Source organism: Liolophura sinensis, chromosome 3 (assembly GCF_032854445.1).
Source record: "Liolophura sinensis isolate JHLJ2023 chromosome 3, CUHK_Ljap_v2, whole genome shotgun sequence".
NCBI classification, from domain to species: Eukaryota; Metazoa; Mollusca; class Polyplacophora; order Chitonida; family Chitonidae; genus Liolophura; species Liolophura sinensis.
Window position 1 is genome coordinate 15,032,627 of NC_088297.1, and position 24,033 is coordinate 15,056,659.

Sequence of the window (24,033 nt, forward strand, 5' to 3'; positions counted from 1 at the left end):
ACAACCACTGTGTAGAAAGTAAACAGACTGGTTGCCCCAGTATCATTATATATGACTGGCAGAGGTACCATGCTGGTTTCTGCCGCATGATACTGCAGTTTGAACATCCCTTTGACGGCATCTCCATGTGAAAGAAAAATTGTTAAGTAGTACTTAAACACCCATGCACGCAAAAAAAAACAAAAAAACATTTTAAATACGAACCAGAGTATAGTCAGCCATGCGAGCATTTAATTTGGCCTGTAAGGGGCCTTTTTTCTTTAGAACTTACTTTTCTCTTTCTTTTCTGTTCGGACATTTCTCCGTCACCTTCCCCCCATTTCTTCCTCATTTCCTCCATCATTTTCCCCCACATATCCTTGTCACCATCCATCTTTTTCTCTTTCATTATCTTCATTTTGATTTCTTCCATCATCATTTCCCATTTGTCTTTCTCTCCTCCTTTGGACATTTTATCCCAAAACTCTTTCATCATTTTCTTCTTAAACTCTTCCATCATCATCTTCATTTTGTCCCCTTCTCCATCTTTTTTCTCATCTTTGCCCCAGTTTTTCCAGCTTTCCCATTTTGCATCCCAGTCTTTTTCACCTTCCTTGTCCATCATATCGCCGCCTTTCTTCATCTTTTCCATCATTTCTTTCATCATCTTCATTTTCATCATCATCTCCATCATCATTTTCATTTTGTCCCTTCTCCATCCTTCTTCTCATCTTTGCCCCAGTTTTTCCAGCTTTCCCATTTTGCATCCCAGTCTTTTTCGCCTTCCTTGTCCATCATATCGCCACCTTTCTTCATCTTTTCCATCATTTCTTTCATCATCTTCATTTTCATCATCATCTCCATCATCATCTTCATTTTGTCCCCTTCTCCATCTTTTTTCTCATCTTTGCCCCAGTTTTTCCAGCTTTCCCATTTTGCATCCCAGTCTTTTTCGCCTTCCTTGTCCATCATGTCGCCGCCTTTCTTCATCTTTTCCATCATTTCTTTCATCATCTTCATTTTCATGATCATCTTCATTTTGTCCCCTTCCCCATCTTTTTTCTCATCTTTGCCCCAGTTTTTCCAGCTTTCCCATTTTGCATCCCAGTCTTTTTCACCTTCCTTGTCCATCATGTCGCCGCCTTTCTTCATCTTTTCCATCATTTCTTTCATCATCTTCATTTTCATCATCATCTCCATCATCATTTTCATTTTGTCCCCTTCTCCATCCTTCTTCTCATCTTTGCCCCAGTTTTTCCAGCTTTCCCATTTTGCATCCCAGTCTTTTTCACCTTCCTTGTCCATCATATCGCCGCCTTTCTTCATCTTTTCCATCATTTCTTTCATCATCTTCATTTTCATCATCATCTCCATCATCATCTTCATTTTGTCCCCTTCTCCATCCTTCTTCTCATCTTTGCCCCAGTTTTTCCAGCTTTCCCATTTTGCATCCCAGTCTTTTTCGCCTTCCTTGTTCATCATATCGCCGCTTTCTTCATCTTTTCCATCATTTCTTTCATCATCTTCATTTTCATCATTATCTCCATCATCATCTTCATTTTGTCCCCTTCCCCATCTTTTTTCTCATCTTTGCCCCAGTTTTTCCAGGTGTTCCATTTGGATTCCCAGTCTTTATCTCCACCCTTTTCACCTCCTTTCATTTTATCCCAAAATTCTTTCATCATTTTCGCTTTCATCTCCTCCATCATTTTCTTCAGTTTGTCTTCCTCTTCGCCCTTCTTTACTTCTTTTCCCCAGTTTTTCCAGCTGTCCCATTTGGATTCCCAGTCTTTATCTCCACCCTTTTCACCTCCCTTCATTTTATCCCAAAATTCTTTCATCATTTTCGTTTTCAACTCTTCCATCATTTTTTTCACTTTGTCGTCATCTTCACCCTTTCCCCAGTCGTCTTTTTCATCTTTCTTTTCCTCCCATTTGCTCCACATTTCTTTCATCATTTTGTCCCATTCAGCTTTTTCATCTTCCTTGTCTTTCATCTCTCCTTTGCCACCCCAGCTTCTCCATTTTTCCCAGTCCTTCTCAGCTTCTTTCTTAGCCTGGTACTTTTCCCAGTGCTCTTTCATAAACATCTTTGCTGCTTTCAGACACTTGCATCCTTCTTCCATGTTCATATCGCCTTCATCGTCCATCTTGTCGTCGCCTTCCATCATCTTCTTTTTCATCATCATCATGTATTTCGTCACCACTTGAATACAGTGAGGGCCCTTCATGTCTTCATCGGGCTTCATCACATCGCCTTCCTTTGCTTCTTTCATCTTGTCCATTTTATCCATGGCTGTAAGATAACAAATACAAATGAAACTACAAATATGAACGATAATTACCAAAAATTTCTCTCCACAATATGTTTACCTCAGCAAAATTATTTCGTAATCTAATTGGGGACCAAACCACAAATGGGAAAGATAAATAGCAGATGTATCTTTTCAAACTGATTATAAACTAACAAAATTCATTGAAGATCCAATTGTTGACATTTTCAACATCGTCACAGAAAGGGGCCTTTTCTGAGAGAATAGAAGGTGCAATGTCTTTTTCTGTGTAATAAGGAATAGCATTTGAAGTTCAAGCAACAAGAAAATCATACCATCCATAAGGAATTTCTTGATCAGCATTTCCATGTCTTCTTTCTTCATGTCATCTACAAACAGATACAACAGAGATAACACTTTGGTTTCGTTTGGCCATTATAGATGCCGTCAGCAGTGTTGTATGCATGTATCGCTACTAGCTGTGCGGTGTCGTGGCTAGGGGTGAGTGACATGGCTAGGCTGCGGTAACATGACTGCCGGTGTGATGACATGGCTACCGGTGTAATGTTATGGCTACCGGTGAGGTGACGTCACCAGCTCTGGTAACAAACTAATCAAAAAACTGATATAAAAGTAATCTGATAAAACCCCTGTCAGTTAATAAAGTAACTGAGAAACTTGCACTGAGCAGTTCAATACACCTTAAATGAATTTAGTTTTATGCAATTTCTGATGAAAAAAGCAAAAATATGTCAGGCTGTTTTCACTTACCCATCATGCTCTTCATGTCGTCTTTACCTCCCATGTCTTTCATTTTTCCATACTCCTGCATAGCCCCGCCCATTTCGCCGCCCTTTTTCTCGTCTCCCCATTTCTTCATCTCCTTGGAGACTAGTTAAACAAAGGATCAAGGAACATTAGCGTTTGAATAACCATAAATGGTTTAAAACGCTGAGAGCTGGCCAACCAAAGTTTCGCGAGAAGTATGTTGGTAAAATGAATTTTTTTTTGGTGTCACATGACAATCTCGTGTTTAGATAAATGTCTTTTCTGTTTTATAGTCTTTTTGTTGAAAATTTTAATGTTTGATAAAAAGGAAGCTCAGGTTTAGCCTTTTAGAAAAGGAAGTGAAGACAAGTGGAAGACATCATGATCAGAAACATCAATGAAAACGGTATCTAAAATATTTATTAGTACACATTACATAAATGAAGCAAATGTCCTTTGATGTCATTCACGTCAAAGAACATAAATATGGTTTATAAAACCCACTCAAAATTTAAATATTAAAATGTATGTAATTAATATAAAAAATCAGCAAATGTTGTTCATATAGGTATTAGCACGCATTACATAAAGGAAACAAAAGTCATTTTGATGTCATACACGCCAAAGAACAAAAACATGGTTCATAAAACCCACACAAAATTCAAATATTAAAATGTATTTAATTAAATTATAAACAAACAAACAAACAAACAGTGAAAGTACTTTTAAATACCGGTATAGTTTTCAGCAACGCGCCTGATAAAGACGACTACTTAGTTGTTTTCTTATCCCTAAGCCACTGATAAAGAGTCAGGCTTGTATTTGTCATCAATGAAACATACTCACAGTGCTCTCCCAGCTCTGGACACATGTTCTTCATTTTCTCCATGATCATCTTCTTCTGGAATTCCATCACACATTCGTCCAATTCCTTCTTCAAAGCTTTCCAGGCGTCGAATTTTGGCAGACATTCTCCGAGCATGCGGCCTGAAGTGAAATCAGTAGTTTTGCCGTGCATTGGGAATGAGGTTTAATGATTCAATGTTCAATGCAATGATATTCCTGAAAAACTGACAACGGTAGCCCAACGGAATGTACAGCAGATGTACGATCAAATCTAGCTTGTTATACAAATTTATGCACTACTATTTTGATTAATACTAACGTTTCCTGGCAGGACACGTGAAGCCAAATGCTAAACCATGATAAAAAATCTGAATTCTAGGCTAATAAAACATTGTACTATCATTAATGTTGAAGCCCTATAGGGCCTGTCTTACAAAAGTGTCAAAAAGCTATACCTCAAGTGCAGATACCATACTGACTTAACGCCACATGCTTCTGTGGACCTTATGTCACAGGCGTATTATGCGTCTACTTCTTCAGGCCGGCCCTGTGTACGCTGATTACATCAAGATGTAATTGTACGCATTCAAAATACACTAACTCACACCTTACCCGTGAGCTTCCTGGAAATTAAGTCAGTTTTGTCCCAGACTTTGCTCGGCCATTATTCCTCGATAATTGTATTGTCCCCATCTTATAAAACAATTTCTCAGACAGTGGATATTTAAAGATAAAAAGTTACGTGTTTATTGTTTCATAGTCGCCCAGTTTTCCTCACCCTCATGGTTGAACTTAGCCAGTTCTCGGCACCCCTCTTCTGGCTTCAGCATTTCCTCTTTGACCCAGTGGGTGATGGAGACGGGATCGGCCTTGACCTGGAAGGGCAGAGCGCCCACCAGCTTCAGGCCCTTGTCTTTCACCAGGCGACGGATATCCCAGTTACACCTGTAATTATTGATTGATTGACTGATTGAATGACATTGAATTGAATAATATTTTATTGATTGTTCACACCTTTATTCGTTTGATTGTTTTTAACGCTGTTCTCAAGGCTTTCTCTCTTATACGATGGCTGGTCAGTTTTATGAGTGGACAAAACCGGGATGCCCGGGGTAAATTAGCAGATGATTGTATAGAACTTCACTGATGCTTAAAGAGTTCACAAGAATAGACGAAAGGTGAGGAGAAGAAGGGATGAGGATAAAAGACATGAAAGGTGAAAAGAAAGCCGTCGAAGATACAACAATGCGAAACATTTTATTTTAGCACCAAATTCAATAAGCCTTCTCCGCCATAACCTGAAAAGTACTGTTTTCGGAAAACAAGAAGATAGGAGAAAAAAATGAACTTAACAAAGCTTAAGAAAGTTACCCCTGAGTCTGAGATTAAAGATACCGAGGTAGTGCACTGACCTGAATTGATAATGACAGGGCGTATCCTTGGCATACTCGCTGGGGTCTATCTCAATGTGCTTAGATTGCTTGTAGAGAAGGAAAGTGGCCTGCGCCACCCCGCGGGGCGCTAACACGGGGAAGTAAGGCACACTGCAGTCCCCGGAGCTGAGGTCAGTGTTCTTGATGTTGGACACAACCCAGTTGGCGAAAGGCTCTTCTCTGGAGTTTGTGTCGGTGATGGTCTGGTCAACCAACAACAGGGTGAACCAATGATCTTTCTTCTCGGCTAGAAGAGGCAACCAATCAAAATTGATTATTCAATGTTTAGCTAGAGTGGATCAGACAGCCAGTCAAAACCAGACTATGACATTTGTCTAGGAGGAACGACCATATAAAATCACTTATTCACCTTTAAAATTCACTTTCTGTTTGGTTTGAATAAACACTACGTCGATAAGAAGTAATTTTCAGAATGGCTGTACAAAACAGCTTATCAAACTCACGTTATCTAATTTGACGGCTAAGCAAACTCAGTTACTTAAGCTTAAAATTAACTTTGTATTTGCTGGAAGGTTCTATATCGTGGGTAAGTAGTTCCGATTTAGAGGAAACATATTACATACTGATGATGGATGAGTCACAAAATGAATAAATGACGTCACGACATCACGTACAAATCTAGTATAGCACCTTAATACATGAATATATCAACTTTATCAACGCTGAGTAAAATAACGGCTTGGTATATTAACAGATTAAAACTCCTGACCTGATTTGTTACTGGGCTTGTCGGATTCTCCCATTTTGTCGCCACCCATTTTATCGCCATCCATTTTGTCGCCGCCCATTTTGTCACCTTCCATTTTGTCGCCGCCCATTTTGTCACCGTCCATTTTGTCTCCACCCATTTTATCGCCTTCCATGTTACCACCCTCAGTATTGGTCTGTTCCATCATGGGCCGAAGGTAGACATGAGGCAGAGCACGGACCTTTCTGGATGGGAAGGCCTTAGTGCTGTTCCACTTTACGTACACCTCATCATCCCTTAAAGGAGGTAAACAGCTACATATGACGTCATGTTTATATGTTTGCGATGGTAACACGAATTATGGGGGAAAAAACATTCACGTTTGTTGTTGTTGTTGTTGCATAAGTATGTTTTAGTGCTAATGGTTGTTAAACACGGTTGTTAAGCGATGTGACGTGGTGTTTAGTATGTAAACATTTCACATGTTTACTATAACAAACCCATTTCTTTAGTTACTAAACATTGTTTTTATAAGTAATGACCAGGGCGCATTTCTAAGCTGTAACAGAAATGTGTTTAAAAATGAAACACTTGTTTTTAGTGTGTCCTATGTCTGTCATATTTTCTTACATGTAATGGAAAACGCGGGCACAGAGCGGCTCTGTCACTACTTCTTTGGTCTTGAAAACAGCCTTCATTCCGATCATCAAGTCGGCGTCACCAATAAGAGGGTTTTCTGAAAGACAAAACATAAAATAAGCACTTATTTTACAGGACAATATCAGTCTATGTGATGTATTATATTTCAGGCTGCGTAGCCAATGACCAACGGTCCCTGGTTCAAATCCCAGTCATGCTCGAAGGTCTACGAGATTTAGAGTTTGGATTTATTCCGGTTATGTCGTTAACAGTTCAATCGAACCACCACCAATTAAGTAAAAAGATTCTCAAAATCGTCGTAAAGAATAAATCAAACCGGAAAATGTCATACGGTGCATGAGAACCAGACCACGCGTTGGATATTGTTGGTAATTTAACAAGCTATAACAATGTTCTCCAGTCTCTTCCAACCATATAACTGGCCGATATTGAATGAGTGAAAAGCTCTAGAAAATGGCATAATAACAAGAACCAAGTACATAAATTAAGTAAGTGCTGACGACAAAGAACGATACAATCCCAGTTGTTATACTGCAATCCCCAAAAGGGCCACCCCACCATTTACTGAGTTTTTATACTGCAATCCCCAAAAGGGCTGTCCCACGATTTACCCAGTTGTTATACTGCTATCCCGAAAAGAGCCCTCCCACTATTTACCCAGTTTTTTTACTGCAAACCCCAAAAGGGCCAATCACCATTTACATAGTTGTTATACTGCAATCCCAAAAGGGCCATCCACCATTTACTGAGCTGTTATACTGCAATCCCCAAAAGGGCCGTCCCACGATTTACCCAGTTGTTATACTGCAATCCCGAAAAGAACCGTCCCACCATTTACTCAGTTGTTAGACTGCAATCCCTAAAAGGGCCACCCCTCCATTTATATGCATCTTTCAATTTGATTACCCATAAATGGAATGGCCAAAAACAAAAACATATAACCCATAAAAGACAGTGCTATATATTCGAGTCTGAATTTTATCAGTATTTTTCCTAATATGATTAAAACGCCTTAAAACATCAATCAAGCAAATAATATAACTAAAATTTGTAAATTATGATCAAAAGCTGAAATATGACTCCCACTGTTTGTCATTTTGTGTAGCCCATTATCCACGAATTACGGGAAATGAGAAAACACCGGAAAAAATCTGTTAATTTGACGAGAAAATCTGCTGTCTGAGTGATGCTTGATCTATAGTGTTATAACAAAATGTTCTGTTAGTTTAATGCAATCTTTTTGTTGAGTTAATAAAATGTGTGTGCTATATTTAACAGAGAAGCTGTTGCATTGGCAGAATAATTTGTATAGTTAAGCATCCCCTAGAAAACAGAAATTTTCTTTTAAATTTAAAAGATTCCTTTTTAGTAGATAGTTACAATACTTACTGGCAGCTCTGAAGCGCCACAGCTTGTGACAAGCCACTTGCTCGTTGAACGCGGCGATAGCAGCAATTGAAAATTCGTCCTCTTGGACCCGAAATCCTCCAGCGAACACCAAGTTTAGAGAGTTGTTCATAGCGAACTGCAGGACGTCGAAGTCACATCTAGCCAATAGAAATATAGAGCAGAAAATATTAATATCTACAACAGAAAAGTGATTAGCGAGTCAACGCCACGCAGTGACTCAGAAGTCTCTCACCAATGAGCTCGCTATGAGGTCGAGTCCAGCTCATGTTGGCTTCCTCTGCTGTCGTACGTGCGAAGGTCTGTCAGCAACCTGCGGATGGTCGTGCGTTTCCCCGCCCGGTTTCCTGCCACCATAATGCTGGCCGTCGTCGTATAAGTGAAGTATTCTTGGGTACGACGTGGAACGCCAATCAAACAAACACAAAAATCACTATCCGGCTGAAATTTGCCCGACATTGCGTTATTCATTCATTCTTTGGACTCTATGGCTACATTGTAAGTCCTGTTATCCCTATTTTAAAGTTGAACATAAGACAAGAAGATCCAACTTAAGATGTCTTACTACTACAAAACTTTATATCTGTTACGACCAGTATACTGTAAATTGCAGATTTCGTACTACTGTGAAACTTAAGATGTCTTACTACTGTAAAACTTTATATCTGTTACGACCAGTATACTGTAAATTGCAGATTTCGTACTACTGTGAAACTTAAGATGTCTTACTACTGTAAAACTTTATATCTATTACGACCAGTATACTGTAAATTGCAGATTTCGTACTAATATAATACTTAAGATGTCTTACTACTGTAAAACTTTATATCTGTTACGACCAGTATACTGTAAATTGCAGATTTCCTACTACTGTGAAACTTAAGATGTCTTACTACTGTAAAACTTTATATCTGTTACGACCAGTATACTGTAAATTGCAGATTTTTTACTGCTGTGAAACTTAAGATGTCTTACTACTGTAAAACTTTATATCTATTACGACCAGTATACTGTAAATTGCAGATTTTTTTACTGCTGTGAAACTTAAGATGTCTTACTACTGTAAAACTTTATATCTATTACTATACTGTGAACTCAAGATTTCCTACGACTGAGAAACTTTAAGTCTCTTATTACTGTAATAAATGCAAAATTTTAGATCTTTTAGATAATGTTACTACTATGAAACTGTTGATCTGTTACAAATGTAAAGCGTTACATCTGGTACCACTGTTACTACTATAAAGCTTTACATCTGGTACTACTGTTTTTACTCTAAAACTTTACATCAAGTACTACTGTTACTACTGTAAATCTTTAAGTTCGTTAATAGTGTAATATTTTAGGTCTGTTAACAGCGTAAAGCTTTAGATCTGTTACTCATGTAAATGTTTGAATATTTTACTATAGTATTACACTGGATACTTCAACAATAATATTAGAAAATTGTTACATGCACTACTATGAGGTTGAAGATTTACTAATGATTGGAGATTTTGTACATTTGATACTATTGTTGCAATCTCGCTACTAACTGAAGATTTCTTACCACTCTAAATCTTCAAATGTGTAAAATTAAAAATTTTGGGAATGTTGTAGATTCCCAAATTGCTTGTTCGCATTCGTTAAACAGGCAGATTCAAAAATAAAGTGGGATGCTATACCTTAAACCCAATCCACACTCGGTGTTGACGTAATCGCTGATGTCTGGGTTGGTGAACTCCGCTGGTTGGCTGTACACGAGCACGTGTATGCCACTTGTGATATTCTCGGGTACCACCGGGTGATGTGGGGCAACAACAACGCCAGTGTTGATATCTCCTCCACGGACGTTCACCCTTAACTCCTGGACAAACGGCCTCTCTCTACTACCGTACATTGGGATAATTATGCTCTGATCTACCACAAGGTAGGTATAAAGCTTGGCTGAAAACAAGACACAATCAAAATCCAAATTTGAACCAGTGCACAAATTCCTAAACTTCCTAGAGCAAAACATTTTAACTGTAGCTGTGGTTTGAATTTTGGTTTTAGTCTTAAGACATTTAATAAATATGGGCCCAGGAGCGGTCGTCATTCACCTCTTGTCAGGTGACTGGGTGGAGTATTGTATCTGTATTTGTGGTGTTCATGATGATATCGGCCACCATTATTTAGTGAGGCAGCAGTCTTAGCAACGGTTTCAGAACCGTCCTGTTACAAAGAGCATCTGCTGTGATGATACGAAATGATAAGGACGTTAATCCAGCACAAAACAAACGGCTAACCAGTGCAATTTAGAACAGAAGTTCTTCCACCTATGTATGTATGTATGTATGTATGTATGTATGTATGTATGTATGTATGGATGGATGGATGGATGGATGGATGGATAGATGGATGCTTGGGATTTTACAGCAGTGTAGCACAGATAGTTATGCTAAAACTACCCATTCCGTGTTTTGAACCAGTGGCGCCAGAATGAAACCTCTATTCGTCATCTATAATGACCTGTGTCAGGCATCTAGATCAAGTTTGTCACTAGAGATCTTCGAGGTTTCCTCACGCTTCAACTTACTTGTGTCAAGTCCTGTGAACTGAACTTGTGGGGCCGTGCGCACCTGTGAGGCTTTCCGCTCGATATCAGGGGCAGGTAAATCTATCACCGTGCTGCTCCCCCTGTAGAACAACAACAGCAACATAAGGAAGATGGTCCTATAGTTGGGAATCACCGGATATCGCCACACAAAGGTAGTGACAAAAGGCCGTATCTGAGCCAGCGGGAGCTGGCTTCGAACCTACGACCTACAGCTTGTTAACACAACTGCTTCAGTGACGAAGAGTTAGCAAAAACTGAACTTTGAAGGTCAAGGGTACATGTCTTCTGTGGGACGTTTTGAAACTTGTAATTTTGATTGAAGTTAGACATATTTCTGGTGAAAGATAAACAGGGAGCATATATGTTTCATCTCCAGTTAATGTGCTCATGCTTCATTGTCTGACTGTCGTTCCTAGCAAGTTCTCTGACCTTCTGGCCCTGCACGACACGTGTGGGCATGTTTGGACTTTGCCTCACCACTAATATTCTTGCGCGGACTTTAAATCAACATTCCTTATAATACAAATACAAATAACAGAAATACTTCAGAGATCTTGAGAAGTATCATTTTTGGTCAATTTCCGAACAATTTCCAGTATTTCAATTACAGTCAGGAAATTCAGTATATGGGGTTGTCTCAGGGAACGGGGATTTTCGCATTTGGGTGCAGTGCTGTGTAGTCAAACATTAAATGTAAGTAAATGGAAAATTATATTTATGGACAGTGGGGGGAAGCATCGATATATACACAACTTACTGGACATCGATGTATTGTCCACACACGGATCCCACTTTGTCGGCTGCTGTCCTGTACGTCAGTTTCACCTTTACATTGGTTGTGAAGTTCTCGGGCACCAACGGGTTCGTGACATTAGGGCTTTGCCCCACCACTGTAACATAGAATTTTTGTTTAAAAAAATCAGATGAAGAAATGATTTATTAATTTTGATTTGTGTTATACCGTACTCTGATGGGAAGAAAGCAAGGGAAATCCCAGGTAAACCTTCCCACGTAGGGCCGGAGAGGCAGCCAGCAAGAACTGGACTTGAACTCACAGCGACCGCATTGGTGAAAGCCTCATGGGTCATTGCGCCGCGGTGGAACGCTAACCACCTCGGCCACGGAAACCCAGATGAAGAAATGGTGTTTGTATAGAAAACAAATTGTTCGTCATGCAGTGGAACTGATATAGGTCCGGTTTATTCCGGTTTATTTAGAGTTCTTGAGTTCGCCGATCCATGGCTTGTAGCGCAATGGTAGCAGTCAGCTGTTCACGACACTCGTGACGACACAGTCTAACCTCCATGTCTTCCACTGATGTGATGTGCATTTATGTACGTCACAGTAAGTTTGTCAGTAGCTTATCTCTCCGTTCACACTACTGACCGCTGTTTTAAGTATAAGTGAACACTTTTCGAGTATGGAGTATGGCGTTTCAGCAACAATCAAATGACTGATATAAATGAAATATTTTAGAGTTGCATTTTTGCAAATGAGTGAGTGAGATTTCTACCGCCCTTTTATCTAACGCTGCTTCACGCCTTACCCGATCCATTATACTGATACATCAACCAGTCGTTGCACTATCCCTTTCATGCTGAACGCCAAGCGAGGAATTTACAACTTCATCTTGTAACGCCGTAGGAGTGACTCGACACAGGATTGACCCTGGATCAAGCGCTCTCGAAGCGGACGCTCTGCGAACTGTGCTATCGGGGCAGGTGTAACTATCACGACTCCATGCACTAAACCGTGCACATTGCCCCGTCACTGCACTGAGATTCCTCTTACACCTATATTAATTTTATATGAAAGCCAAGAAACGTACAAAAACATGTATCTATAGGACTCTTGATATCTGTTGATAGGTTTCTTGATTTGTTGCAAATGTAAAATGAAAACTGTTGTATGTAGTAATTTCACTAATATTGGGTTATTATTTGCAAGGTATTACTCGACCTTAAAGCAAAAAGTATAGTATAGTATATATATATACCACATAGAACTGTAATAAATTGTGCCGATGATATATATATATATATATATATATATATATATATATATATATATATATATATATATATCGGCACAATTTATTACAGCTCTATGGGGTACAACACTCGAGGGTTAAGTAAAGGTTAAGAGGTCAAACTCGACAGAGACCCCCAAAAATGGACTATTTACGGTGGTAGTTATATATTATGGCTGCAGTAATAGCTGAAGTAATTAAGCAAGTTGAATGCTGAGAATCTTCATTATGACGCATTCTTCTTGTTCTGTGGTGAATTAACGAGTGGCTACCGGTAAAACATGGACATATTTACCAGGTCATTTTGGGAGTGATCGGAGTATGGAATCCTAGCCAGGCGACCGACTCTAATTGCTTTAGATGTTTATGATGGGCTGTGAGGATTGTACTGTAGAGTATGAAGGAGTCGTCGCTCAAATGGGAGCTCGGCCCTATCGATATTGGCTGGGAGAAGGAGCAAACTATTTTCTTTTTTAGATGAAGCCTATATCAGAGATGCGCAGAAGCATACGCTTTTCAAGGACAAATTTCAGTAGTTAACGTAGATATCTCGAGTTTTAACAACATAGGAGTTTTATAGGTTCAGCTTATTTGAAATCGCTTTTTTTCTGCTAGAGAGGTGGGGGTGGGGGTGAGGGAGAGTGCCAGAGTTAAATATGTCAGGGTGTATGTTAGGTGCCTGGGTCATCAATGGCAGCGATGCATGCGGGCGGAGACCACCTACACCCTGTATGACAACACTTGGAATGAATTATTTCAACTGGGTTAGAGTTGACTTTAGCCTGGGACACAAATGGTGAATAGATGTAAAGCGTTACCACTCAATCGGTCAGTCTAAAGTCTTCTGGGCTGCTGACCCCAAAGTTTGCTTACCGATAATGTCAGTAAACATTTGTGAGCAGTTCGGGATATAATGCTCCTAATTAGTATGCTAGCCATAGAACCAACTTAAGATTAGCATCTCAACAATAAATACGTGAAAGCTTCTCTTCTGAGTTGCAAAGTCTACTAATTAGGTAGAGGGTTCAAATCCGTGATTTGTTTTCTTTTTGGGTATTTTTTTTCTTGCTATTCCTGGCTATCCTTCTGCTACTCAGGCAAACTTTGACCATGCCGTACAAATGAATGTTATAACAGATTGGTTACCAGTTTGCTCTGAAGTGAGACGTTCTGTAAGGAAGTACCCAGTCAGTTTCCCAGGTAACATCACATTGATAAATGAATGGTTATGATTGGCATTACCAACCAGTTCAAAACAAAAGCGTAACCAGTCTGTTTCCAGATAATACGATGAGAAGTCAGTTACCAAATTGAACAGACTGATATAGTTCGATGTGGAGCTGTTCTCTGACCATTTAGTACAAAACCTTAGGTACCGGAAGCCTTAATGCCGAATGTTCCATAATGTCTTTTATGCTTTTGTCGGTTTCAGTCTTAATTTTTTTTATTTATCTCATAGGTGGTTTACACCGTATTCAAAAATATTTCACGTATAAGACAGCTGGCTAACCTTCCCACGTGCGATCGGAGAGGAAGCTAGCATGAGCTGGACCTGAACTCACAGCTACCGCACTGGTGAGAGGTCCCAGAGTAATTGTGCTGTGATCGCATGCTAACCACTCGGCCAGAGTCATAGATACGACGATACAATGAGGAATTGCTAGTATAATAATACCTACTTTAAAGTTTGTCAACATGGAAAACGATATGCAACCACGGAAAAGGGTTAAACGTTCGGTATGCATGCATGAGAGTGGAATCAAATGTTTTCCCTTTTATAACATGCAGTGGCTGTGAGTTCAAGCCCAGCTCCTGCTAGCTTCCTCTCCGGTCGTACGTGTGGAAGTCTTGCAGCAACATGCGGATGGTCGTGGGTTTCAGAGCCCAGTTTCCTCCACCATAATGCTGGCCCTCGTCGCTTAAGTAAAATATTCTCGAATATCGGGCCCACTGGGTTGCGTGAAGGAAGTATTAAAAACAAATATTTTACGTAACTTTGTAACAATAGATGGATATGAAGTGCTAAAATATGCAGCCGGTTGGGTCAAATAAGTATGCAAGAATAGACAGTTATGCGTAATTCCTATATAAGTGACTTCGAGCTCTTGATCTCAGAATAATGTATGGAAATAATGTATCGAATAAATAGTGCTATAAAAACGATCTTAGTCCCTTCTGACAAAATTATTCCGCAACAGCAACATACCCTAACATAATCAATTCCTATTACCGGTACATTGTAGAGTTTCAATAACTGAAGTCCGATGCGGAGTGACTTACATGAACTGCGTTAACGATACACAACATACACACAGTTTCTGTTAATTACAAAAAGAAATTTACCAAACAAATTGCTCCCCTGGATTTGCAAAGCCATCCTGTGTTAGATCACTATAATTCTGATAAAATGGGTATATTGTAAACAGAACATACCTGTTGGTAAAAGCAGAAAGAGTCGCCAAGCGGCGATCGCCAGCATCTTCGACCGTACGCCCATGATCTCTACGCGCGATGATCCACGATAGCGTGCTCGGTCATGCTGTCAGGCGGGCCTTTTTAGGACCCAGGTGAATGTATGCATATGCATGAGACACACCCACTTGGCCACGCCCAACAATCCATCAGCCTTTTTTTTTTTGCATTTTTCATTCCACAAATATATTTCAAGTGCATGTGGGCATATATTTACTTCTACATAATACCCTTTTTGTCCGTAGAACTCGACCGTTATATTTTCTGGGAGGGGGTATTGCACGATGGAATGATATTAAGTAGATGCGTGCGTAGGGGTTTGCACAGGGGCTGTGCTAACGAAAATACGGTCTAAAGAGAGATACGTTCTCATGGCACTTTGTTCATTTTCAGTCTGTCTATTATTAGAAAATCCGATGAATGCTGGAGCGCCACCCAGCGTGCATGCAAAGTTTTACCTCTCTTCCAAAATGCAGCATAGGCCTAAGTATATGTACACCTCGATTGGGCATAAGAAATTAAGTGGATAATAAAATAAGTGGTTTAAACATTTTATAATATTTCGGTATGTGTCCAAATACTTTTATGTTCTAACACGATGATGTAAAAGCATCAGTTTTTACTTTCATCTTCTTTGATTATCTATTTTTTTTCAAAATAAATAAATACATAAAAGAGATGTTAATTTGTGCAGACACTAGAATAGGTTTTCAAGGTCAACTGAAAAGTACCCCTGCTACTATCTGCATGTATGTCACATAGCTGAGAAGGAGTTAGCCATACGGACGGTATGTAAGCCTGCCTCGTGATTTTGAAAAGAATTAGCCTAGCCTATGCGCCACGAGGTGTACAGAATACCGAGAGTATTCAGGTGCACAGTCAGTGGATTAATCATAAGAGAGCGTACATTTTAATCCACAGGTGAAAATATGTGTACAAAAAGGGGCGGGGCTTGATTGACATTAAGGTACAACCTCGTCGGGGAACATGTGGGTTTTCTCTCAGCACTACAGGCAAAGTAAGGCTATATATAGCTATATTTCCAAGGTCTGTGAGGTCGTTGATTCAGGCGATTCGTGGATATTTTAATCCATTTTAACATCACATGACCGTAAGGCTTAAAATAACTTGTTTGGAGCTTGAAATAGAGAAGATTTTTCTAATATTTTGAGGAGATGTCCGGCAAAAATAGACGGCAAAAACTTATAGGTATATACATGTTAAAATAAAAACTACCTCCAGTAGACATGTAACATTTTTTTTTTCTATGAAGCAGAAATGTTTCGGAGAAAACGTTGCAAACGTCAAAGTTGTAACAAGGATGCCGGCATATAGGATGGGATACAGATTTTGTGTTTTCTGATATAATTTTCATCACCGTAACCCCAGTGACCTCGGCGTTGTTCACAACAATAATTGCTGGTGGTGGAAGTTATGTAGAATGCTTCAGCGCACGTTAGAAAGCGCAAACGGCCACATGAGCGTCTTCGACCGAAAAAGGCTCCACAGAGAAGACATATTAGAGTGCACCCAAGGAAGGTCATTGAGCAAAGACACTGCTTTGCTACTATATCCTTATATAGCTTTTCTAATTGTGTTAATGTGAAATCTTTTTGCTGTTTGTATTTCTTTCCCATTTACAAACAATTTTTTTCTCGACAGTATCCTTAATGGGAAACTAAGTGCGGAAGCAAATTGCGGAACTCCCAAATGTTACGTTGTGCGTGGCCTTTACAAAAAACAACCTTTAACTTCTACCTGATAATTGATTAAGCGTATAGTTGATTGACCGCACGAATTTTCACGCGTTGTATGTGTGCGACTGCTCCTGTGTGTACCTATGGCTACGACCCGGGCACACCGCTCTGTTAGCCCAAAACCATGTGGTTGCGGCCAGCTAAGCAAAGACCCTCTGTTTACATTCAGTGGAAGTCTTCCGTCCATTCAATCCAACGCACGACTCTGCCCTTTATTTCTTTGCTTGCTTAGATTCATTGGGTGACAGTATATAATCTACAGCGGCATATATTAAGGGTCAAAGCGTTAGAAGTGTTATATACAATGGCGTATGCCAAAATGACGAAGCAGAAATTGAGTATCCAGCATACACAGTAATTTCGGGTTGATAATAAGTGTGTTAGCGGTGTCCATGACTCACTGTCTTATAAGAACAACAAACGTCGTGAGCCGACTTATCTATTTTCGACTAACCCTCTGTATTTACTTCTGGCACATATCTATACCGTTGTTCCAATTTCCATATACACACGATTGGTACGGATCAACCTTTCCTTTTAGCTGAATCTTTCAGCTAAAAAGATTCAGCTAAAAAAAATGCTGAAAGATGTTGTTTGCCTAAAAGTAGCTGCTATCATATTTAACCAAACATTTATTTGAGCGAGACAGTTTTCGGCAAAGAAATACACATCTTACAGCACTCCATGTATCGGGCATTATACTCGATACGTCTGATTTGCATTCATACTATCATTTGCATGTATATACTTTCTTGGTTCTTCAGTGGTTTTGTTAAACGTCCATTTTGGTCGACGGAAGGTTATCTGGGTGTCTGTGGGTATACGCCTTTGTGTATGTGGTTGCGGTCGCTGTGAGTTCAAGTCCAGCGCATGCTGGCTTCCTCTCCGGCCGTAAGTGGGAAGGTCTGCCAGTAACCTGCGGATGCTCGTGGGTTTCGCCCGGGCTCTGCCAGGTTTCCTCCTACCATAATGGCGGCCGCCGTCGTATAAGTGAAATATTCTTGAGTGCGGCGTAAAACACCAGTCAAATAAATAAATACATAAATCTTACCGAGGACAGATTAAACTACAATTAAATTCTGGGTATTCTTCATCAAGGTTTTTTAAATTTTCCTAAAATGTTTTTTCGTAATTATATTGCCTGTTGGCAATTATATACAATACATATAAAAATAAAGTTATGAGTGAGTGAGTGCTTGGAGTTTAACGTCGTACTTAACAATTGTTCAGTCATATGACGGCGAAGGAATCTTTAGAGTGCATGTAATGTGCCTCCTTGTTGCAGGACGGATTTCCACTGTTCTTTTATCTTGTGCTGCTTCACTGAGACGACGACTTAACGAAGGCAAGTAAGCCGCCCCGCCCGAGCCATTTTACTGATACGGATCAACAGTAGTTGCACTATCTCCTTCATGCTGAACGCCAAGCGAGAAAGTTACAACTTCGTCTTTTAAAGTCTTATGTGTGACTCGACGAGGATTGACCCTGGATCTACCGCTTCGGAGCGGGCGCTCTACCACTGTGCTATCGAGACGGTAATGAAGTTATGAGATTTACAAAGCGAGCTGTGCAAATGAAGGTGCTGCCCTTGAACAATTTAAAATGCGCAATGATCTTGATCAACCAAAATGTGAATCTTGAACAAGTGGATATGCACACTCACCTTAAACAAGTGAAAAAGTGCGCTGACCTTGAACAAGTGTAAATGTGCACTGACCTTGAACAAGTGAAGTATGCACTGACTTTGAACAGGTGAAAGTATGAGTTGACCTTGAAAAATTGAGAATGCGCAATGACCTTAAACAAAGGACAATGCCCACATAACTTGAACAAGTGAATGTCCACACCGATCATGAACAAGTGAATATGCGTACTGACGTTGAACAAGTGAACGTGTGCACTGACCTTGATCAAGTGAACATGCGCACTGACTATAGACAAGAGAATGAGTGCACTATGAACAAAAGTAACTGCGCACTGACCTTGAACAAAAGAAAGTACCCACTGACCTTGATCAATTGAATGTGTGCACTGACTATGAACAAAACTTAAGTGTTGATCCATAAACTGCAAGTGCTCAGAAAGTCAAAATCAGGAAATGAAAGTACATTTTTCTGTCCTGGCTAAGTTTGCATGTTTAACTGAGTTTTAAGACGCAATTTGACAAATATGGGACCTCGATCACAATGCTGTCTTAGATTTAAGCCAGACTTAGTCTTAACTGGGTGGTGCTATTCAAAGGTCGTAAGACTCAAGTCAAAACTTCGAACACATATATCATTAAAATATTTTGGCTCTAGGAAAATGAACATCTGTACACTGATTCATTACCGCAGAAGAAAGTACCACCCACAATTTCTAGTTAATTAATTCAATTAATTAACTTAATTATTCAAATCAGTATGAAACATTAGTATCTCGATGTAGATATTATATAATCCGCAACAGCCCGGAAAATTTTAAATCGGTGATTATTAGGACTTTGCAACCCTTCAACAGTAAGACGTTTTACACCCAGAGCGATTACCTGTTCCTGTAAAACGAATGTGTTACTAGTAAAATTGAAGCAATGGAGTAAATAATGAGATACAGTTTCCTCCATGTTACAGTAGTCACAAAAGCCGTTAGGATGTAACCCAATCATATGGAGTCTCACACTGAGAGGAATTTAACTTCTTTCTTGTTCTGAGCTTGTTTTAAACCATTTGCTATTTATTACGTAAATCTATTGATGGTTTAAACAATTTACAGGTTTTCACAATTTTAATTATTAAATTTGGTATGCTCCGTTTCGTTATTTTAGCCGAAATTTGTTGTACAATAAATTTAGCAGAATTTACATTGTCAAACAATATTCTGACCGTGTTACTTCAAAAAAAAACATATTTGAAGTGATTAGAAATTTCACGTAGCTTCGTGACCCTAGGGTCAGTTGTTTGATAAATACGAGATCAGGTACCGAACCAGTGACCTCAGAGAGTTATAACTGACACGTAATACAGTTTACAAGTTACAGAAACTCCTAAATGCTGGCTATAGATAGCTGTGACTACATGGGCAGGTGTACGACTCAGTCACAACATTACTCACGACTGTTCTGTTGAACAGCACGTTCGGTAAACAACAGTTTTGTTGAAACACACCAAGTTTCTGTCGAGTCATGGTTTTCGTACCATGCCTTCGTGTCACTTAAGTATATATATACGAAAAAAAAACTGTTGACTGAATATGACATGATATTCAAAGCGTATATTAGAAAGGTGATGCCTACCGTAAAATATTCTAGAGTACAACATAAAACACGAACCAAATAGATAAATGAAATAAATATAAAAGTGATGTGCTATTCATTGCTGAATTCGTTTATTTATTTATTATTATTATTATTATTATTTGTATTATTATTATTTCCATTTTGGAGTTTACTGCCGAACTCAAACAATTTTACATTTATGTTTACACGGTAATCAGATTTACTAGTTGAGGAGAGTACTAAATTCAGAAAATCATGATTTACGCTGCAGCAACTGGTACCCCACTAGGTGTGAAGCAGCCTTCAGGTTTTAGCACCGATCAAAAAGCTTTCAGTTCTATCTAAAACAAACAAAATTCTGATACATTTTAATGAGATGCAAAATAGCAGTGCAGAAATGTATAGTGTATCAATAACCTGTAATTATGTGAATTAATGTTTAAATGAATCATTGAGAAAGTTTAAGTAATTTGACGACCTATACGTTTGTACATGAATCCAAAGCCTTGCATTTCAGTAGATGCCTAAGAAACTTCCGGAAAAAGACCCCGTCCAAGTAAGTGAGAGCTGGATTTGAACACGCGATCATAGAAATGCCAGATGTCTAAGCATCTTCAATATGCAACAACAGTTTAAAACCAAAGGATCAAACAGGATTCAACTGATTGTTTTGAAATGCGAATAATAATAATAATAAATAATTCCCACTAATGGAATAATAATTGACCAGTGTCAGAAATAAAATGGCACTTTTTTCCAGCTTATTTTTAAAAATGATCAGAAGTGCATGATGCTCATTTCAAAACTGACGCAAAACGACCTAAAATTCAATAGATAGAAAGTGAAACGAAAAACTATACCAGGTTAGAAATATCCCCGCAATTGTTTCCCCAGATGGCTACAAGTCACACTAAAATTGTATGCTCAGGCTACAAGTGACAGCTTTGGTATCGTGGTTTAGCCATTTTAATTAAGAAGGTGTGTTGAGTTTAAGTTTTACTCGCTTTTCACAGCCTGTGTATACACTCATACGGCCCCAGTCTTCCCTTCTACAAGAAAGTGACCTAATACCTCAGTAGCGAATTCTTTCAGTGAATAGTGACTCATACCTATAAAATTGTGTACACCTGTACTTGGTGAACTAATTCTTAATAAAAACATATATGGTTAGATTGAAATTGTGAAAACAAAATGTGACGGTGAATGGACAAATATATTCGGACGTACGTGCGAAGGTCTGTCACCATCCTGTGGATGGCCGCGGCTTTCCTCCGGGCTCTGCCTGCATGCACGGTTTTTGTCCCACCATAATGCTGGCCAGCGTTGTATAAGTACTAGATTCTCAAGTACCCCGTAAAACAGCAAATCAAATAAAAAGGGGGGTTGTGCAGTTCGGATGTATCGGTGTCGGAATACCATTGATTCATCTTCTTGCATGGGAAGCTGACATGGGGCATATTTTCCATGTAACGTACCAAATAAACTCAGAAAAAAGAGTATTAAGCAAATACTTACAAATACCTTATAATAAAGAAATAGTGACATTGCTCTTTCGTGACTATCACGACATGGACAATATAGGTTTTGTGTTTGGTGTTGATAAACATCACTTAGCCTTAGTTCAGTGCATGACTCACGGTGAAAAAACTTACTGCGATGTCCAATATAATGAGAGTTGCCCAGTCTATGTATTCAAAATGTATAGGTTGATCAAGTTTGTTTTCAAACTTGCTCTGATGAGAGCACTACAGATGTTTCGCTCCTTTTCTCTTAAACTTAAAAAATTGTATATACCTTTAATAACGTTAAATCAAAGGATTTGGCAGTGGTGCGCGTAGGGAAATCATTTATAGCGTTAGGTTGATAATTTCTGAAGTGTTAGAATTTTCAGCACTATACAAAATCCTTAAAATGTTAATAATCTAAGTCTATTTTATTATATCAAATTAACACCTCTAGGAAATGTAAATGTTAAATCGCCATGATGCGAAAGCAACATTTTAAACTTTTGGCACGTTACATATTTTACAGATTTTAATTTGTTACACTAAGGACGTTTTCCATTTTTTAACAAATGCGTTTTAAGACGGTGTGAATATTTATCCGCCTCAAACTGTTCGGTGACAGACTGCGTCTTCATTTGAGCATGGCCATGTAATGTGTGACTCACACTGAAGGAACGACACACGTAGAACATACTTGTGAAATGATTGTTCACGAAGGAATGACTTGCAGAAAGCTTTTAATCACACGAATCTAAGGCTTTGGCCTCATCGACACCGACATTTTGTCAAAGAGATCACGGGGTCGAAACCAGCACCTGCTTGATCGCCTGCGACTTTTAAAATTTAAAGGTTTGTTCTAGCCTGGGGAAGGTCGCTAGGTTGCTTCCGTTTTTTCGATCCAGAGACCTGAAGCAACCAGTAAAAAATTAGATATAAATAAATATAAATACGAGAGCATACAACTATTTCAACCATGGACACGCCAAACCAGTTACGATAGGAATAAGAACATAATTTTTAAGAATTTTAACTGTTCGGTGTAAATTTTGAACTGTTTACCTGCTTTTAATTGACAGGAGGTGGTCGAGGTAATTTACTCTCTGGTCGTACGTGGGAAGGTCGGTCAGCAACTTGTGGATGGTCGTGGGTCCCCCCCCCCCTCCCCACGGTTCTCTTCGGCTTCCTCCCACCATAGTGCTGACCAAGTGAAATATTCTTGAGTAAGGCGTAAAACAGGCTCATGGGACAATATACTAGGCAAATATGTATATGACGGTTAAAAACAAAATTCTGCTTTTCGTTGAAACTTTTCATTTTTTTTTTCTTTTTTTTTTTACCCAATACAGTGTATGACAGCAACAGTCATCTAGGAAGATGGAGGAACAAGAAAACCATTCCATCGAGACAGCAGTATAAATTTATCGGCAATGATTGGGGCTGGACTGGTTTAAAACGAAAGAATTACATATTTTCAAAATGGCAGCTATAAATATTGAACTCACACACATTGTATGAAACCTAACACGTTCTTCAACGAGTTATACCTCCAGATGGCGAGTAAGAATATTTCCCCATTGACTGAAAATATAGTGATTCACAACATACATCTTAAATCATCAAAATTTAGTAACAAGCCTGTATTACAACCGTGCCTGGTCCACGCTCTTTGAACCGACTGCGTGGTCAAAGGGAAGCAACTCGATCATACACTCCTTCATGCGGACGAGAGGTCCTTTAATCGCAAAGACATACCAGGTATATTTACAGCTAAATGTGTTTGGTATTGGTACGGGAGCTTTTAATTTATAATGGGTACAACATACACACAGGTGTGATGATGTGTCGAGGCTGTCCATTTCAGCACTTGGTATGGTAACCAGATCGTCATTTCTCTGTTGTCTGCAACATAGATTGACGTGGACTTCGTGTCCTGTCTATCATCAACACCCATGAAGTATATTCCCTCAGAGTTTATACTCAGAGTTTATACCCGAGGTGGTTAGCTCGCCAGCACGGCTCAATGACACAGGGCCTTCCACCAGTACGGTCGTGGTGAGTTCAAATCCAGCTCATGTTGACTTTCTCTCCGACCGTACGTGGGTAGGCTTGCAAGCACACTGCGGATGGTCGTGAGTTTTCCCCTCGCTCTGTCCGGTTTCCTGTCACCATAATTCTGGCTGCCGCCGTATAAGTGAAATATTCTGGAGTAAGACGTAAACACTGATCAAAAAATAAATAAATGTATGCATCACAACGCTACGTTAGTATTCTTTCACAAATTTCAAACAAATGTATTTTTGGTGGCGTTAATTGAGTTTACTCGAACCTGTTTTCTTCGCCCATTATTCAGTCTTGCACTGTCGT

The 24,033-nt window shown here is 39.3% G+C and overlaps 2 protein-coding genes across 2 annotated transcripts; both read right to left on the minus strand.

Moving 5' to 3' along the window:
• Nucleotides 1-678: 678 nt before the first annotated feature.
• LOC135463403 (uncharacterized) lies at nt 679-1,458 on the minus strand. Its single transcript, XM_064740663.1, has one exon. The coding sequence runs from the start codon at nt 1,456-1,458 to the stop codon at nt 679-681; it is 780 nt and encodes a 259-aa protein (XP_064596733.1).
• LOC135463815 (uncharacterized) lies at nt 1,458-15,181 on the minus strand. The gene is made up of 13 exons (XM_064741263.1): nt 15,116-15,181; nt 11,411-11,543; nt 10,633-10,733; nt 9,740-10,001; nt 8,058-8,215; nt 6,639-6,744; nt 6,030-6,304; nt 5,279-5,546; nt 4,645-4,811; nt 3,867-4,007; nt 3,024-3,143; nt 2,588-2,641; nt 1,458-2,275 (listed from the first exon to the last, which is right to left on the minus strand). Exons 1-13 carry the CDS (start codon nt 15,177-15,179, stop codon nt 1,458-1,460), a joined length of 2,667 nt encoding a protein of 888 aa, XP_064597333.1. The 5' UTR covers nt 15,180-15,181.
• Between the last annotated feature and the right edge of the window lie 8,852 nt (nt 15,182-24,033).